Source organism: Salminus brasiliensis, chromosome 2 (assembly GCF_030463535.1).
Source record: "Salminus brasiliensis chromosome 2, fSalBra1.hap2, whole genome shotgun sequence".
NCBI classification, from domain to species: Eukaryota; Metazoa; Chordata; class Actinopteri; order Characiformes; family Bryconidae; genus Salminus; species Salminus brasiliensis.
Window position 1 is genome coordinate 51,783,970 of NC_132879.1, and position 19,344 is coordinate 51,803,313.

The following is a 19,344-nucleotide window of genomic DNA, read 5'->3' on the forward strand; positions in this document are numbered from 1 at the left end:
TGTACACGAACAGTACCACTAAATACAGCACAAAAGTGGCCACAGTCAAACTCAACACAGGTCCACATGCTTGTGGAGCACCCACTGCTGACACAGATGTGCAAATGCGCACACATACACGCACAGCATTTCTAGTCCCTGTAGAGAAGTATAGCCAATACAACAGGACTCTCTGGAGCAGATAAGCATGAACCTGTTGGCACTGTGTCTAATGCCAGGCGTGGACTAGAGGGGTACTAAGCCCCCCCAGCATTGAGCTGTGGAGCTGTGGAACTAGCTGTGTTCTCTGGAATGATGGGTGGTGCTCCATCCAATACCTTTGGGATGCGTTAAGGAGTTGTATTGGGAATGGATGAGGTGGGGGGGGGGGGGGGGTGATCATCCTACATCCTTACCTCAACGAATGCTTTTGTCGCTAAATGCAAATCAAATCCTCACAGCTATGTTCCAAAAATTTGGAGAAAGTCTTCCCTGGACAGTAGAGACAGTTACTCCAACAATGGTGATATTTTTTGATCCATTTTAATACCTTATTTCATTTGTAAGCAGGTGTCCAGATAGTTTTGTCCAGCAGTGATGGAAATACTGCGGAAGCGATGCTGGACGAGGCCGGTAGACAGCGTGGTAACAATGCTAACTCCACAGGAGTGATGCCACAGTAGCGATGCTGAGTGAGGCCAGAGGCCAGTCCACTAACACTGAGGTAGCAATGAAGTATGAGGCCGGCGGCCAGCACGCTGCTATGTCTTTGCACCACTTCCTTTTACAGTGAGATTTCGAGAAGGGAGACCCAAGCTCTTATTACCTAAGACTACAGCCCCTCTCGGCAGCCCAGATGCTTGTTAGCTTTGTGGCTAAATGTAGTCCTCAAAGCCTCAGTATTAATTACAGCGACTTTAGATTAATGTGACAAACACATGAAATAAGACCCCATACAAACCAGATACGACTTCTCCTCTATTTTCAGCAGTTACAACATGCTGCAGGCAGAAGGCCATGGGTGAAGTTTTCTCGACGGCTCAGAGCACACTAGCTTCGCGCCATGTGGCAGCGTCCCCTGATCCTCTGCTGATCTGACACCAAATATCTAATTGAGCACCATGTTCCCATGCCACCTCCTGTGCCCAAGCAACGACAACCCAGAACAAGACTTTACAGCAGCGCCGCAAACTGTGACTAATCTGCCTTAAATTGGTCGGCGTGAGGATCTACTCCAAAGTACCCCGATGCCCCCCAGGCCCACGGCTACATCAGGGTGGAGGCTGGAAGGCCCACAGTCATCAAGATATAAGTTACCCGGCTTGGATGTGCTCAGCGCTCCGTGCTGGCTCAAAGGCAGGCTATATGGCAGTTGTACTGTTGCACACTTCAAGATGATTTTCTATCATGTGAGGCTTCAAAAAAAAGAGCGATGATGTCTCAATTGCTACAAACAGAAGCGATGATGATGGTGGTGGTGGAAGGGAGGGGGAGGAGGAGGAGGAGGAGGAGGAGGGGAGGGGTGTTTACACAGTGTTATGGAAGAGTGAACGCTCTATTGGCTCGTCATGAAGCCGGGGGAAGAGGTTATCTACACTCTGGCAGCGTGTGGCCAGTGAACTGTCAGTCAGCTGATATAAATGAGCCTGTAATAAATGAGTCCAGCTTGGAGTCTGGAATGGGCTATTCACAGCTGCCTGGAAATGCGGACGCTGCGATGCAGCCACGATCCTGCCGTGATCTGCATGTTCACAGAGGTCACAGTAAACCAAAAAATGCAGCTTAAACAGACAAAACAAGTCTAAATGCAAAACAGGGGGAGTGTCCTGCACAGGAAAGCACTCCTTGCCACCCTCTAAGCAGCCAGAAATTAGACCATTCTGAATTTGTTATCAACTAAAGAAAACAGGGATTTCCATCCCAATGGATGATCTTTTTCAGCAGTCTACGAGATTATTATAACCCTCTGAGTCTACGAACACGCCGGCACATCAAATTTGAGGTTACTTAATTTTTCTTTTAATATATTTGCCGTAATACAGGACAGGGGTACGGTCCTGACATTTCCTGAACCTGTCCCTTTGACTGCATCTCATTGCCAGATCGTCCAGAATTATGAGGCTGTGAAGACGGGACAAGATACTGGTCTCTGCCTTGTGTGTAGGTCATCCACCTCTCACCTGTAATTGGTGGATTCGTGCATCCGTCTATCCATATGTATGTAACCGACCAATGGACACTCAGAAACTCGTCATTTTAATAAAATTTTCATCATAGTTCTCACTGTTTTTGTGAAGCTAAGACTCCCACTTGACATTACTGCTTATTTCATAATCACCACAGGTGCTTGTGAATATATCTATGCTGATGGGCGTGGTGGTCTCGAAATGAGGGGTGTTCTGGTCAATTTCATGTTGCTGTCTCTGCAACAGAAAACACAGGAGGTGCACCACTGACTGAAAACAGCTTAGGCAGACGTCAACAGTCAGACGTTCGTTGCTATCTTTGCAGTGAATTGTCAACAAAGGCACGTGCAGCCCAACGCTCGTACCCCCCCACGCTTTACACCACTGAAATAGCAACCCGCCAAAGTCAGACCACACCTGACTTTTAAAGGGAAAGGCGAGAGACACACTGATTGGTTTATTATTGCATGTTATGCCCAAAACACACCCATAATTCATTAAGAGACTTAGTACATGCATTGTACTAAAAGATGTACTTTTTACGATAGCGAAGACCCACCGACACGTCATAAATCAAGCTGGGCGGTGCACGGTCGATGGCTTGGCTAAAGTTCGCTAAAATTGGGCTCACTGGTTATTTTCAGAGCCACCATGTGACTAAACATTCCTCTGACTCGCTTTCTTCTCCGACCGCTGTCTCTTATCCCTCTTTACCATTTCCATAATGCATATGAATGATCCGGTAGTTTCCTTGCTCAGTGAACCTGTACTGTAATTGCTAGAAAAGCTATGCCAGTTAAAATAAACACTCCTTCAAAATGACATACTTGTCTATAGTTAATCGCTTTTCATGGTCCAGGACAGCGCTTGGGTCTGGACCTGAACTCCAGTCCGCCTATTAGTGACCTCTGCCATAGAATAACCACCTGTGGTTCCCTAAAGAATCTTGCTTTGTGAATGGAAAGAACCTTCTGTAGGAGTAGGACATCTCACAACTTCTTTGCTGGTATATCAGCCCTATACTTCCTCCTCAGCTACTCCTCTGTTTACGGTTACGCAAAAAGCTTGTATATCCATTTTGGTCAAAGTTTTTCACTTTTTGACATCGGGTAAATCCGGAAGTTATTCTTTACATTGTGTCCAAATATCATGATAAACGGACCAATAGAAATGCTCCAAAATTCTTTTTTTACTTCTTCTGTAAAGTTGTTTTTTTTTACTCTGACAGTGATGAAACAGTCGTTTGGCAACATAAGCCTGGTAAGAGCATTAGAGTGAATTGAATAAAACACAGGGGTGTTCTTTAATGCAAAGCTAAAGACCACACACACACACTCACACACACACACACACGCACACACGCACACACGCACACACGCACAAATACCTGGAATACTCTGTCTTCTGATGGCCAGTGCTCCATCTGGTGGTCTGGAGGGGTTGGAGTGCTTTGTGTAGGGCCCCTCATCTACAAGACACAAAGAGAAAAACAAGTCAGTTGATGGAGCAACAAGCATGTACAATCTCACACACACACACACACCCCATTCTAAGATCAATGTTGACACCAATTGCCATATCCACATGCTCCTTCACATCACAGATCACGGCCACTTCACTTATTTCAACAAACACACACAATTATTAGACCTAGGAAAGCACTACACCTCCTACTGCTTCACACCTCCATGTGTTTCCTGGTATCAAAGGAGCCAGGAGCTACACACACATACATACACACACACACACACACACTCTCTCTGGGTGTGCTGTACAAAGGCACACACCAGGAATGATTAGCATACTTCTTTCACAGAGGCAGGAAGGCCTCCTTGCTGGAGGATGTGCAGAAGCCACAGTGTGTAGAGTGAGCATGCTAGGGTCCCAGTGACTCTGTGGCACCGGCATCGTCACTTACACTGATACAGCTCAGCAGGGTCCACTTTACACATTACAGACCCGCAGAGTGGCAAAGCCAGAGGTGTTGCTACTGTAAGTCTCTTGAGCAAGATCCAACGGAAAGGGCAGGCAGGCAGACAGGCTCGCTTTCCTAGTACAGTCAACTGAGTCAAAATGTTTGTAGACAGCCCTTCTAATGATGCCATTCGGCAAGGATGTGCAAATACACACACACAGCTTGAGTAGGCCCTTTAAAGAAGTATTGCCAATAGAATAGGACCCCCTGGAGCAGATAAACATGAACCTATTGGCACCATGCTGCCTAATGCCAGGCGTGGGCTAGAGGAGTATAAAGCCCTGTATTTTCTCTGGAATGATGGATGGTGCTCCATCCAACAGGTTTGGGATGAGTTGTGGAGTCGGGGATTAGGAGGCGTGGTGATCAGCCAACAACACTTTTGTGGCTGAATGCAATCAAACCCTTAGAGGCGATGCTCCAAATATCTAATAAAAAAATCTTTCCTGAACAGTAGAGACAGTCAGTTCAACAAAAGCAGGATAAACTCTTTTTTAATAGCCTTTAGTTTAGAGGAAACAATGAATGAGCAGGCGTCTCAATAGTTTTGTCCATATAGAACATTTAGGTCTTTATTAAGAAGAATAGACATATTAATATTTAATCTTCATTCACAAAATAGCTATAGATAAAGATGAATTAAATGCACCACCTTCACAAAAACAATGGAAATTTGACCTTGTTATAATAAAGGAAGAAAATAGCTGTTTTTCCCCCTTTAGCAGAAATAACCTCAAGCAGATGTTTCCTATAACCGTCTACCAGTCTCTGACATCAACAGGAAGAAAAATTTCCCACTCCTCCATGCAGAATTCTTTCAGCTGTGTGACGACTGAGGGATTTCTCGCTGCACAGCCTATATATTTTGGGTCATCGTCATGCTGCATGGTCCATGTTCTCCTCAAGCACCTCACATACAACAATAAAGCATTCATAGTGGATCATTTTAGGATTGTTGGAGACTTCTCTATTCCTAGCTCTATTCTTGCTAGGAAGGCCTGACATGGCCATGTTGGCAGTGGTAGTAAATGATCTCCACTGGTATTCAGAGACCTTTTTAAAGCCCTTCCCAGACTCCTCTGCATCTACAACTGTTTTCCTGAAGACATCAGAGAGCTCTTTGGGTCTGGCCATGGTGATGTTCAGCACCCACCTTAACCATCAACAGCAAACCAAACACAATGTCTGAAGACCTCTCCTTCTAACCACACACACACATACACACACACACACACACTTAAGAATGCATCAAACAAGCATGTAAACACAAACAGACATGAGCAAAACACACCACTCAAAATATTCATGAGGTTTAGCGGAGGCGGAACGGAAAGAACACAGTTGTAAGCCAAACACACACACACACACACACACACACACACAGAGAGCTTCTTCTCTGATGAGCTTGAAGGCCATATAAGCAGCAGGAGGTGTTTAAATGATAATCACACCGGGTTCTTGCTGTTCGCAACAGGCACTGTAGCAAAGGCTGCTGGGTAATGTAGTCTGACTCTCCTGAAACTCCACTGAGGCACAGCGCTCTGATGAGTCACTCAACACGAGAGACTCTTTTTCCGACAGCAGCACTTTGCGAACTCAAGATTCCCGAAAGCTGTGGATCAGCCTTCATCAAACGCGACTGTGATCAGTTCAGAGAAAAATCCCAGGCAGGTTTAGATATGCGCTATTTACCCTAGCAGGCTGAGAGAGACCGAGGTGCTGACTCACTGCTCCAATTCATCTACAGGAGCTGAACACACGGCTTTATTCAGTCTTGTGTGCCTGCGGTAATGCACTGTATACATGGCACCCCCTCTAATGGACCTCTAATCAGCTGGGATGAACTTTTTTTTTTTTTAAGATTTGAGTACTCAAGGAGTGACAAGTAACTTCACCAGTGTCTGAATAGTCAAACATCACTTCGGTGCACCAACGAAAGCCTGTTAACATCACACAGTATTAAGTACTGTGCAAGAGCCAGAGATCATCAGTCGTTGGTGTCTAATTCCCATGTCAAAACATCAAGTTATTCATATTTTTCAGAGTCGGGAAAGTACACATACGCCCCCACAACTAAATGGTATATCAAAAGGTGGAGGCCGTATTTACTGCCTCCACCTTTTATCTGCATCACAGCTTCCACTGGTATGTGTATCTGCAGAATCCTGCAGGGCGATCGTTCCACCACTCCAATGTTCAGTCTGGAGCATTCTGGTCATCCCAAACACTTTTAATCATGCTGATGTTGAGGTCTGGACTCTGGGGTGGACAGGCCATTGTTCTGAGGACGGCAGCTGCTTCAGCGGTTTGATCCAAAGAAATGTTGTTCTTTTTTGCTCAGTAAGAGCTTCTCTGTCAGCTCCACAACCTTCCAGACCCTCCGTGCTGAGTCGTCTTCATCTCACAAAAGCAGAATGAACCCAAACATGGATGAAAAGATGGATGGATGGATTTCTTTCAGATCTCAAGCGAAGTGGAGCTTGATTTCTCCTCTCTCTGTTTTATCTGATGGGGAAAATTTTAGTGGCCTACCAGATCTTGCACGGTTGCCATGGTATTCCTAAAACCAGTATGCCGTTGCAACCATTATCAGAACAAAAACAAACATGTGATATGAGAATCCACTCATTGCCACTGGTTCCCATGGCCAGTTGACAGTGTGCTGCCATGAGGTCGAAATTCCCTGCAGTTTCAAACCAGTCCGATTTTTACTAACTCTTTTAGTAAAACTCCTAGCGGTCAGCATGCAACCATTAACCCAGTTCAATTTCTCTTAGTGAACAAGTGCTATAAGGCAGATGGTGTTACTTGCTAAATGAAGCCTAATAAGTCTCATCCCTCTTCCTTTAATCAGATCATTGAGGAGCAAAACCCTACACAGGCCATAGACTACACCTAAGTGGACAGTCTAGTGACCTATTATTAATGAAAACTGGTCTCCAGCAGCAGCAGTCCAGCACAGATGCCCGCTCATGTAAAATTAATCCAGACATCAATCCGCGTGGGTCCGAATAAGTGGGCGGAGGAGCCTCACCATCTGGGACTTCATGATCTCATCAACTGCGGGACATGACTCCGGCCTGCGAGTCAAACAGCCAAGTCATTTAGTCAGAAGGGCCACAACAAAAGGGACGGAAGGAGCCAAGTCCGTCATCTGCACCGTCAGCTCAGCAGGGAACATGCCATTGCTGACTTGCTGACGAGGGCTTGAATGCACAAGGACATGGAGCATGGAGCCCCAGGTCTGGACCTGCAGCATAAAGCTCATCTTTATGGCAGCAGGCAGATGTGTAGCAACTGGCTCATTCCTGACACTCCAACTGTGAGCCATTGCGGCTTCATTTCAGCAGCTTGAAAGAAAAACGAGAAGGAAGTGCCCTTAAGCGCTCGGAACATCTGTGGATCCGTCCATTCGCTTCCTCTACCTGAAGGAGCGGAGGAGGAGGGGGCAGGAGGGGAGGGAGGAGAGGAAGTAGAAAGAACGAGAGAGGAGGGCTGCTGGCAAAGACGTCATCTCGACAGTCCTTTGAGTGAGCTCAGCACATCAGCACACGGTGACTGCACGCTTCCAGTTGCTCTCTTAGTCTGAGCCTCAGAGCGAGAAACAAGCAGAGTAAATATGAAGACGAGCTGCTTTTCATTTTGCTCTACACCAACAAACACTCAATTTGCACTGAGGTGGAGGAAGTAACAGAAAGAACAATAAATAAGAGGGAACGGCATTCTGCACATCCCAGAACCCAGCCTGAAAAAAACTGCTGCACCAAATGCAATCACAAATCAAGCGAGGACATCTTCATAAAACTCGCAGATAAATCGCTCGCTCATATCGACACAGCGATATTTATCTCTGGCTCTCGCCCTCCGGAGCACTCAGCTAGTAAAAAAGACATTTTTCTCTCAGAAGATGCAGATGAGAACTGTTCCTGGAGTTCAGGAATGGTTGTCGAGCCGGGCAGGTCTAAAAAAATTCCCAGTCAGTCACTGTCATGCGTGATGTACGGCTGGTTTGGTTGCGGAGGCCATGGAGAGCTCCAGATATCGAACAGCTGACTAATGTGCACCTGCTGGCAAAGGGGTAAACCATCATCTATTACAGTCCAAGACAGAGAGGACAGGATGATTGAGTGCGTTTAATGACCTGACTCCGTGACGGACGCATGACCGGTCCGGGATGCTGGAACTCCCGAGGTAGAGGTGGAATGTAGAGGCAACTCTTCACTTACTGCTCGGTGCTACTTTTAGATATTAGGTTTTTCATCTTCTTATTAAACTCCCATTCTGCAACTTGGCCATACGCCAGAGAGGACCACCTGAACAGCTGTGACATCCTCAAAGTCACAAAGTCATCAATGACAAGCACGAGCGATTCTAGTGATATAACCAAACCTGGAAGGGAGAAAGTCCATGCAACTGTTAACAGTAGGCTAAATTCACAACGTTCAAATTCTGATGCTCCCATGGATCTCAAAGACCTCGGTTTTGTAGATCTTCAATAACAAAAGGGCGCAGATAAGCAGCGCGGTGCTGGTGCTATTTTCAGCATCCAGTCTGTCACATCGGCAGTGCATGTGCCTCTTGGGCACTACTCACCCACGTCACAACGGAAAGCCTGGCTCACTCCGCACAGGAACGCCATGGCAGGGCAGCGGGAGCGGGGTCACAACCGCAGACCGGCCGTACGGTGCGCGAGACCTCTACTTCCGGAGCCGTGCTTTTCCCTTGACTGCCGGGCGGCTGTCTGTTCCCAGCATAACGATACGTACACACATATACTTGCGCTCGGAGCGAGAGGCGTCCGGCTGAGCGCACCGGCAAGTTCTGAAGCCACGGCCGTTCTAGAAGCACCGGCTTCGTCCTTCTGACTGAGCCTGCAGGAGGAGAGACTCGCCGGGACATCAGAGGCACTCAGGCGCTCGAGGTAGACGTCGGCGCCGGAAAGACAGAGTGACGACGTAATCCGGCGGCGAGAGAAGAGAGGGGGAAAGTACAAACTTAGAAGAACAGCTCGTCTTCTCTGGGGTCCCCAGTGGGGTTTAGAGGGAAGTCCAGGTCAGGGTCCTGCGCTTGGAGGCGGAGGAGGAGGAGGAGGAGCAGGAGTGAAGTGAGGGGATATTATTAATGTGATCATCATCATCATCATCCTCATCAGAAGTTGACAGAGATGAAGGGAGAGCGAGGGAGAGAAGGGAGGGTGGAGAGACAGAGATAGAGAGAGAGAGAGAGAGAGAGAGATGGGAGAGAGTCGTTGCTGAAGAAGAAGCAGAGGAATAATTCCTTTCTTAGAGCAAGTGATGACAGGAGACTGCAAGAGCAGATTAAAGAGCGAGAGGCACAGAAAGACAATGAGCGTGACAGAGAGAGAGAGAGAGAGAGAGAGACCGAGAGATAGAGAGAGAGATATAATTCCATCCTTACTGCAGGAGATGACAGAGGTATGAAAGAGCAGATAATTCAGAGAGGGAGAGAGACGGTAAGAAGGGGAATGAGTGAGAGCGTGAGAGCAAGAGAGAGAGAGAGAGAGAGCAAGAGAGAGAGAGAGACAACAGAGAGCAGCAGAGCTGTCATCCTGCCAGGTCACAGCAGGCTCAGTCATGCATATCGGTGCACGCATTTGGGGATGTGGGGAGGCGGAGGACATTGGAGGAAGGAGCTGAAAGAGTGCTTTTGGGCTCTCCCTGTCATCCACGGTGAAGCGGTAATGAGCCTGTGCCTCGCTCGCAGGGCGTACCGTCCATACTGCATGTCCTGCTGGTACAAAGCTCGTTAAGTAATCAATTTCAATAAAACTTCGAATATTTTAGGAGCAGGTAATTTTACGAGACTGATTACTAAGGGAGATTTATAACAGCGGCACCTATAACTGGTGCCCGGGCGAGGCGCTAGGTCTTACGACATCCCTTCTTCTCACCGTGGGTTAATTACAGGAGCTTCGTGAGCCAAGCCGTAGAAAATCAAGCTCGTCTGCGTGACCAGGGACACAACGCCTGTACAGGCCCGGAGAGTGTAAACACATCAGAAAAGAAGCCTCTCTCTTCACTCCGCTGTCATGCTAACCCCCCTGCAGGTTTCGCTCTCAGCGTGACCGTGACGCAGCGTTCCTAACAAACAACTGCATTATCAGGGTTTTCTAAAGTCACGCTAAAAGGAGGCAGGGGCAAGAGACTGCCTGTGCCGCAGCTCAGCCATGCACACCCAGGGGAGGGAGAGCGAACGGCTCTCCTTTATTTTTAGCAATGAGCTCAGACTTCGTACTGCCTCAGTCTGACGACACAAACCGGCCCACTGTGATGGAGGCAAATGAGAGACAAGAGAAAGGAGAGCATTCCCTGTGCGCTACAGCAGAACATCTATGTGCTTCCAGTGCTTGAGTGGTGAGGCGGGACGTCCTGGAATTAAAAGCCTTTAAAAGCTTGGGCAGTCACTTTCAGTCATTCTCAACCCACGGCCATGATGGAGCTGAGGGTGTAGTTAAGGCTCGAGCGAGACGCGGTGCCCAACGTAGCTTCTTCTGCTTTTAAAGCGGTAAGAATAAGCGATGACCAACTGTTGGACAATGACCTCAGTGACATTGGCTAATTCAACACATATACGTGTCCAAAAGTTTGGGGACACCCCTGGTAAGGAATGCATTCAGCTACTTTAAGCTGCACCCATGACACAGCATCCTGACACAGATATACACAGCTTGGCTAGTCCCTGAAAAAAAGTACTGCCAATAATGTAGGACTCTCTAGAGGAGATACACATGAACCTATTGGCACCATGCATAAAGCCAGGAGTGGGCAAGAGGGGTATAAAGCCCCCAAGCTTTGAGCATTGTGGAGCAGTGGAACTGTGTAATCTGGAATCCAATACTTTTAGGGGAAGGTGGGGTGGTGATCACCCAACATCCTGACATCCTTACTGAAAGATAAGGTCAATCAGATACAAAAAAAATAATAATACTAAAGCGTCCAAATACTTTTGCCCCTTTAATGTACATGCCTTAAGGAGCTGTAAAACAAGTCCAAGTGCAGTTTCTGTACGCTGACGACTTCTGTCCAGCACTGGCTGAGAGATTAAACCAAACTCCAGGTGGGAGGAAAAGCTGTATTCGTCTGGCAGGTCCCGAGCTAAAGGTTTATGCAGGGTAAAAAGCAGCACGTGAGCTACAAGTTGCCATCCTTGACAGCAAACTAGAACAAATAATGACAGAGAATCTGAAAGTTTGCTGCCTTACAGACCTCAGCAGGGAGCTGGATCGTTGTACAGTATATCTGGGACATCGAATTGGCTACGCACGCCAGTGAACTCTTTGATCATAGCTCAGCAAAAGGCCTAGAGTCAGATTAAATGTGAAATGAAGGCTGTGAGAGAGGAGGAAAAACCAGAGACAGCAAAACGAAGGCAGTGCACATAATGACGACTGTGACGTGTGGGCAGAACTGGAGGACAATTAATCAAGAATCTCCCTCCAGTCTCCTCGCAAGTTTACCATCGAGCGCCGGCAAAAGTTGAATTCACAGTTTTTTTTAAGAGTACACATTTTGTAAGGTGCCGCAGGTGGTGTGCGTCCTGCGCTGCATCGCACCAGGGACCCAGGCCTGGAGAAGCTTGGTGTGTTCTTTCCGTATCCATGAAGGTTTCCTCCGGTTGCTACAGTTTCCTCCCACCACCAACACATTTACCAACACACAAGTCGGGTATGCTAAATTGGCTCCAAAATTGCCAATGGTTCGAGTTTGGGAGGAAACCTGGTGTGTGGGGGAGCCTGTGACAGACTGGCGCCCTGTTCAGGGGTAATACCTACCTTGCATCCATTGGCCTCCTTTCTTTTCCACTGCAGGGCCAAATAGTTACTAAGGCCGCAACCTGTTAGACCGTCCAGGGTGTCATGTCTATTCCCATTGGCTGTGTTCATACATCAGGACCATGTCTAATGTCTAAGTGTGTGACATTCCCGCCCTGATTAGTTTAGCAAGTAGGCACGAACTTCAGATTCTATGGCCTTAAGTACGGTTTCCGAATACCCTCCGTGCTCAGAACCGCTTGGCCCTGCAGCGGAAAAAAGGCAGCTGATTGCGGTGGGGACTGCTCTAATTCCATCAGAACTATGGCCAGGATGAAAACGGGTAAGAAAATGGATGGATGGCTCTATTTTGTAGGAAGAAGCAGAATTCATGGGAAATATGATTATTAATATTTCTAAAGAAGCAACACAAACAGCTAAAGCACTCCTGAGACTTCCATTATTCATTGTGTGGTTTTACGATACCAAAAAAAGCAACTTAGCCCCACAAAAGGAAGGTGAGGTCTCTGCCAACGGTCTACAACTGAATACAGCGAAAAGGCACAGTACACGAAAAACTTCAGCGAAGTGCAAAGTGCTGGACCGCTCCCGTTTCTCAGCAAGCACATCACTGCGGCAGCTCTTATGAATCATGTCAGCAGAAAGTGGAAGGTTAACACAGTCAAGTGGGCTTTTGTGCCTTCAGCAACAGGTCTCCAACAGGATGTGTGTATGTGTAGAGATCTATTATATGCAGCAGCACCACCACGATATAGAGGGTCAACTGAGTTTCACCAGCAAGGATGATTCAAAGACTCCTGGCTGAGCAGTCTCAACCGGACAGCGACCAGAGAATGACATCCTCTGACCAGCGCCTGGCCCTCAGTCCACTGGGGCCATTACTGAGGATAGAGCAGTTCTGACCTAGATTACAGCATGAGTCACTTCAGAACCTGGTGCTGAAGCTGCACCTGGAGGTTCACTGAGGTTCGCTCTACTGTGCTGCCTACGCATCCTGACCCAAACCCATGAATTAGGAGCAGTAACAGGGACCCAGAGCTTATCCAAGCAGTAATTAAGAAAACTCTGGATGCTATTCTAGGTCTCGACCTATGAGAGGTTTGGTGTGTTCTTTCCATATCCATGTGGGTTTCCTCCGGTTGCTATGGTCACCTTACAAAACAACAAACATGGCAGGTGAACTAGCGATGCTAACTAGCTAGTCAAATGCTAGGAAACGGGTAAGAAAATGGATGGATGGCTCTATGTTGTAGGAAAAAGCAGAATTCATGGGAAATATGATTATTATTATTTTCAAAGAAGCAACACAAACAGCTAAAGAACTCCTGATACTTCCATAACTCATTAGGTGTCTTTACGATACCACAAAAAAGCGACTTAGCCCCACAAAGGTAGGACACCATCCTCCTGAATGGGAGGTCTCACGCTGCTCTGCGAACGGTCTACAACCGAATACAGGGAAGAGGCAAAGTACACGAAAACTAGGTGAACTAGCTATGCTAACTCTGCTAAATTGGTACTGGTGTTAGTTTACAAGTGAATGGGTCTGTGAGGGGACCCTGCAATGGACTGGCAATGGATTCCAGCCTTGCACACATTGGCCTCGTTTCCACTGGAAGGCCAAATGGGTACCAAGGCAGCATCGTACAGTTTCATGGCAGTGCAGACTTGTCAAAACAATCAGGGTTTCTTTTCCCATTTGCTGTGTCACTAAAGCAGGTTAGAGCACCGGGCTATCGATAACAGGGTTGTGGGTTTGATTCCCGGGCTTGGCAAGCTGCCACTGTTGGGCCCTTGAGCAAGGCCCTTTACCCTCTTTGCTCCCAGGGTGCTGAAGTTGGCTGCCCACCGCTCTGGGTGTGTGTGTACTCACTGCCCCTAGTTCACTAGTGTGTGTGTGTGTTCACTACCACAGATGGGTTAAATGCGGAGGACACATTTGGACACAAATACGTACACTTTTACCTTTACCTTTACCTTTACACAGTGTCTCACGGTGTAAAAGGCATGCAACAGCTGCCGTCGCCGAATGTGTCCAGTCCCACATTCCCACCCTGATTCCTGGATTGCTTTTGCTGACCCAAACCCATCAATTAGGACCAGTAAAAGGGATCCATAAATCAACCCACCAACGATTCGGAAGAGTCCAAGAACTCAAGAACTGGATTTGAAAGAGAAAAGTTTGGTTTATTTTATGAGAACGTGGAAAGAAAAACAATCTATTAGGGGGTTGTTACTTGGTTTGTGATTTTGCTGTTTTTCATTATTACTGCCAAATGCAACAACACTGTGGTCCGCTGCACAAGACCCATAGGAACAGGTCTTTGAAATGGATCTATCGCAGCCTTGTACGAACTTTACGGACCGGCGTTAAACTGTTTATCTTAAACACCTGCTTCTTTGCCTGTGTCCCCATTTTGTACAACACTGGTCTAGTGGAACCCAGCAGTAAATTGAGAGAAGTTATGTCCTCGAGCGAAAAAAAAAAAATAGGGCTATATCTAAGAGAAATATCCCTGTCCTACACCGGCCACAAAGAGGTGCTTGATCTTCTAATGGGATCAGGTGGTTGCCGTTTTACCGGAAGGCAGCTAGATGAAAGTCTATGGAAACAGATGGTGAAAAGATGAAGCCTTGTGGAGCACCCGAATGCTCTGTGCAACTGCCTGAAGTTGGGTAATTAAGTAGCACATGCTGATGAAGTCATGAAGCATTGAACTGCTGGTGCCAAAGAAGAACAAGGCAATCTCATCTTTAGGCCACAATGCATGAAATCCACTGTGAACTGAGAGTGAGACAGTGGGAGAGCAGGGCGAGGAGGGAGTGAAATCGTTAGTGGAAAATGAGAATGTTCATTATTTGGGCGATGAAAGCCTTTCATTCACTCAGCTGCCATGAAAAGTGGTCAGCTGCTTCAAATGTCAGCTCCTCCAACAGCGTTCTTCCTGCTAAGCTAAAAAAAAAAGGATAAGCGGTTAATTCCTCACAGGACGATACCACCTTCATGTTTCTCAATAGCGTCTGATGCCCCTCTTTCAAGCTTATCTACACAGAGGATGAGAGGCGGGCCCAGGTCCCCCTGCAGACCATCATCGGGAGTATCTGACTATGAGAAATGGCTTAGGATGGGCGATCGTGTGGGGGTGGGGGGTGTTGGAAAAAACCCAAAATGAGGCACAATTTGCGAGACACTTTTGATTTGATTCAACGAAGAACCATTTCGACAATCCTAATGAATCTGACTCGTCGACCTTGATGTAGCTGGGAAGCTGGGGACATATTGACTATACTGAATCTTCAACAGAAGGCAATGCGTGTTGGCAAAATATCAGAAATTGCCTGAAACACATTCCCTAATAACCCGGAGGCTCTTTGAAGTTCTCTCGGAGCTAAAATATGGGTGGCATTATGCCGTACAAAAGCTCTGCCTGTCTGGGAATGAGCTTAATGGCACATTATCTTAGAGTGGCACGCCGTATATTTAACGGTGCTTTCCGAAAATGACTTCAATATTTGCTGACTGTATGAGTGAAGGAAAAAGGGATATCAAAGGGAAGATGTAAAATGGAAGCTCAGGTGGGGGTGGGGGTGGGGGCTGCCGTTTGCCCAACCCTCTCCCAAACCCTTTCCCAATGAATCCAGAAGATAACAAGTGCAGAGGATTGAGAATGACAGGAAACATCCTCCCCCACCATCCCTGGCAAAAGCCAAGGAGAGCTGTGTTAGGCAACCACAGCAGGATGCTGCTTTCTTCCCCAGAGGGCCAGCGCTCCATCAAAATTGTTCCCGGGAACTTAAAGCCTACACAGCTACTGGAAATGGAGGGATTAGTGGGCAAAAAGCACCGGAAAAAAGTTTGTTTTTCTAAACTGCCGGAGGGATTGTATACTTTTTTTTTTTATAAGCACAAAAATCGGCGGCTGGTGGCTGGTGGCAGGTGGCATCTTTACCTTGGACTTACGACCTACCCGTTCCATTCAAGAATATGGGAGAGCACTCTTTCCATGTGTTTGTCTTTCCTTTCCACTTTGCAAAGTCAAAAGCTCATATGTATTTCCATGCCTGCAAGTGCACTTAAATCTGACGTTTCAAGCGCTGCCAATGTTTACATAGCGCCGCTTGCCAAAAGAGTCCTTTATCCATCGACACCCATCCTACGGAGGCAAAGTGAGAGCCGACTGTTTGGGTTTGCTCACAGCTTGCCTGTGTTCTGTTCTCACAACTCCCGTCTCCAATTTTAACATGGACATGTGGAGGGGCGATGATTGCACTCTTCAAGCGGTCAGCCCAATCAGATGCCGTCACGTAGCCACCTGACAATCATGTGGCGCAAGCTGCCAAATCTGAGAACTTCAGGCCTCCCGTATCTCCTCAATGCTGCACAATAAGGCAACGTCGGGCAGGCCAACACCAGCAAAGGCTGAAAGTGAGCAGTGCTGCTGTTGAATGAGAATAGGGACGACAGGGAAAATCAATTCTGGCGAATTTTGGTAGCGGTCCCTTGGAGAGCCAGCTGAGTGGTTAGAGCCAAATGCCAACAACGAATGAAGCTGGCGAAGGCCTATGTTCTACACCCACCAAGACCGTCTGCTTGCTGGGATGTGTGCGTGCGGTTGTGATAAAGGGCCCTGCGCTAGGCTAGCAAGAGGCTGAATAGGTCCTTACTAAATTGGGTGTGATATTTGTGCGGGATGAGCCTAATCCAGGCCGACAGATGCAGCTCCCTGTGCTCTGCAGACAGAGGGAATTATGCTAAAGCGCTGGACTGGGCTAGGCCTTCCAAATCCAGACAAGGCATAAAAGCAACTGGGCCCTCCACCAAGGCTGAAAATGAAAGCCAATGAGAGCTGCAGATGCATGAAGGATGCTAATACCAGGTGGGGGGAAAAAATGACAATGACTTAATTGCAACTGTGAGAGAATCGTCGGCTGTAGAAAAGGCTTTATGCCGCAGACACAGTGTGCATGGGTTCATAATCATGACATTTCAGATTAGGCCGATATTGAGTCCAACAGCGCCTTTGGTGAAACTGAGTTTATCTACAGTACATCGGTAGGACGGCAGAAAAAATACAAACTCACTCTTAACCTTTGAAAAATCCCCCTAGTGTGCACCAACATGGGGATTGGGGGGGGGGGGGGGCGGAGGGGAATGCAGAAGGTAAACATAAGTGGCATTTCAGCTCTGCTCAGACAAGCAGTCACTCCTTAGGCAGAGAAGACGTTAAACTAATGAGAGCAAAAGACTGACTGAAAACGTAATGGAGTTCATCTCAGGAGGAGCCTTGGGGTTTTGCTGGCCTTACCTATCAGCCACATGATCATGAGTTGTCACCCCAGTGGTTTGGAGGAGGGGAAGAATCCATAAACGAGACTTCTACATGGCAATGCATTAAAGCAAGAGTCCAGCTGATGACTTCTCTCCATTAGAGTAGTTAGACGAGAGATCATTCCTCAGCCTTATAGAGCTGTTTGAGCACTTTCCATGTAGAAAGACTGCAGCATTTTCTGGACCTCTTTCTCTGTAATTGCTGAAGTGACAGCATTCCTTTTAACGGAGCGTAAAGGGCCGCCGATGGCTGGCACAGAGAGAGGACACGTGCCTCCTGGCCACAGAGAGAAAGACTCTTACAAAGACTCCGAAGTACAATGATAGTCTAATGCTGTGTTCCATTTACCTTGGGGGTCAGATTTTGGAGCTGGGAATGACGCCACACCCGAGCTGACCAGTTAAACTTTCCAATAATGGTTAGCTAAAGACTCTGGGCTGATCTTTTACTAGTGTTTTATGGCAAATCTAACCAAAACATGTACCACCATGAAGGGCTGGATGGTAAAAATACTAGATCACAATATTTAAAGAATTTTTTCACGATACACGATATTCATCACAATACCTATAAATCACAGACTAGCGACAGATTCTTATTAACTACTATTCAGATACTCAGTCATTTGTATTCAACATCTGCTGCTCTTCATCTAATTAACCCAGTCTAATTACACTGTTAGTAATGAAACCTGCAGCTGATCAGTGCGTATTAAGCACTAACCGTATCCTCCATATGCTTAGAAAAGCTTATGGAGGCAATAACAATAAAATATCGTCATATTCCCAGCTCTACCACCATGTATCATGTAAGTCCCAGGTTAGCACGGTCCCTGGTTAGCACTGTTAGTGACACTAGTAATAACGTAATATGTGGTATTTCGCGCAATCAGACATCATGGAAACACGTCCACACAGATATTAGACAGTGCTGTGTGTATGACTGATTTAATGACATATATAGAAATGCGAATAAGTGCTAATAAACTGTAGGACGGCTGTGATTAGTCAGCAGAGTCCAGTCAAAGCTACAGTTAAAACCAACTGGGGTTGCAGCGGAGTCCGACTTGCTTAAAAATTAGGCATTTTAAAGACCTACGGCATTGAAAGTATGAGATCACCCGAGATTAGCATGACACAAAAAGGCGGTTTGTAGACTGAGGAAAGTTTGGAAGGCATACCACAGAAGCACACAGGTGTCACTATGTGGACTGGCTGTGCTGTTTCAATTGAGTGGTGTACACGCCTCTGTGTGACCGCTTCGTCCGCAATTACGCCACGTCTATCAAAGACGGTGCCAGTGCGTGTGTTCGTGTGCTTTAGGCTTGACTGGACATTAGCTAAATCTAGTTAAGTCTACTTGGCCATTATTTTAAGCACATGTAGGAAATGGCATAGATCAATACACTAGACCACATACGCATTAAGATAAGGGGTACATTTACATTTATGGCATTTAGCAGACGCTCTTATCCAGAGCGACTTACAAGGTTACTCATATTACAGAGGTGGGTCAGGGTAGTGTTAGGAGTCTTGCCCAAGGACTCTTTTTAGTGTAGCGCAGCATAGGCACCCAGACTGGGAATCAAACCCCAGTCGCCCAGGTGGTGTGGTGGCTCAGTGGCAGGTAGTGGTGTTATCTGTTGCGCCACACCAACCACTATGTATGAATACCTCACTGCACTACTGACTATTTTACAGTTCTGCACTTTTATATAAACTTCTAGAGGACACGTGCCTCCTGGCCACAGAGAGAAAGACTCTTACAAAGACTCCGAAGTACAATGATAGTCTAATGCTGTGTTCCATTTACCTTGGGGGTCAGATTTTGGAGCTGGGAATGACGCCACACCCGAACTGACCAGTTAAACTTTCCAATAATGGTTAGCTAAAGACTCTGGGCTGATCTTTTACTAGTGTTTTATGGCAAATCTAACCAAAACATGACTGACTACTGACTATTTTACAGTTCTGCATTTTTATATAAACTTCTAATTTTTTTTTTTGAAGAATTTGAATTGCTCAATTAAATTAGTTTAGATTAATCGACTCCAAAAAAAAAAAAAAGACAGATTAATCAACA

At 46.7% G+C, this 19,344-nt stretch overlaps 1 protein-coding gene across 11 annotated transcripts in view; it reads right to left on the bottom strand.

Annotated features, from left to right (window-relative positions):
• grip1 (glutamate receptor interacting protein 1) overlaps window positions 1-19,344 on the bottom strand; it is a 396,612-nt gene that overhangs the window by 123,266 nt on the left and 254,002 nt on the right. For all 11 annotated transcript variants that reach the window (XM_072673118.1, XM_072673122.1, XM_072673123.1 and 8 more), the window contains exon 2: window positions 3,553-3,633. In XM_072673118.1, coding sequence (XP_072529219.1) covers window positions 3,553-3,633 — 81 coding nt within the window. The remainder of the gene's footprint in view (window positions 1-3,552; window positions 3,634-19,344) is intronic.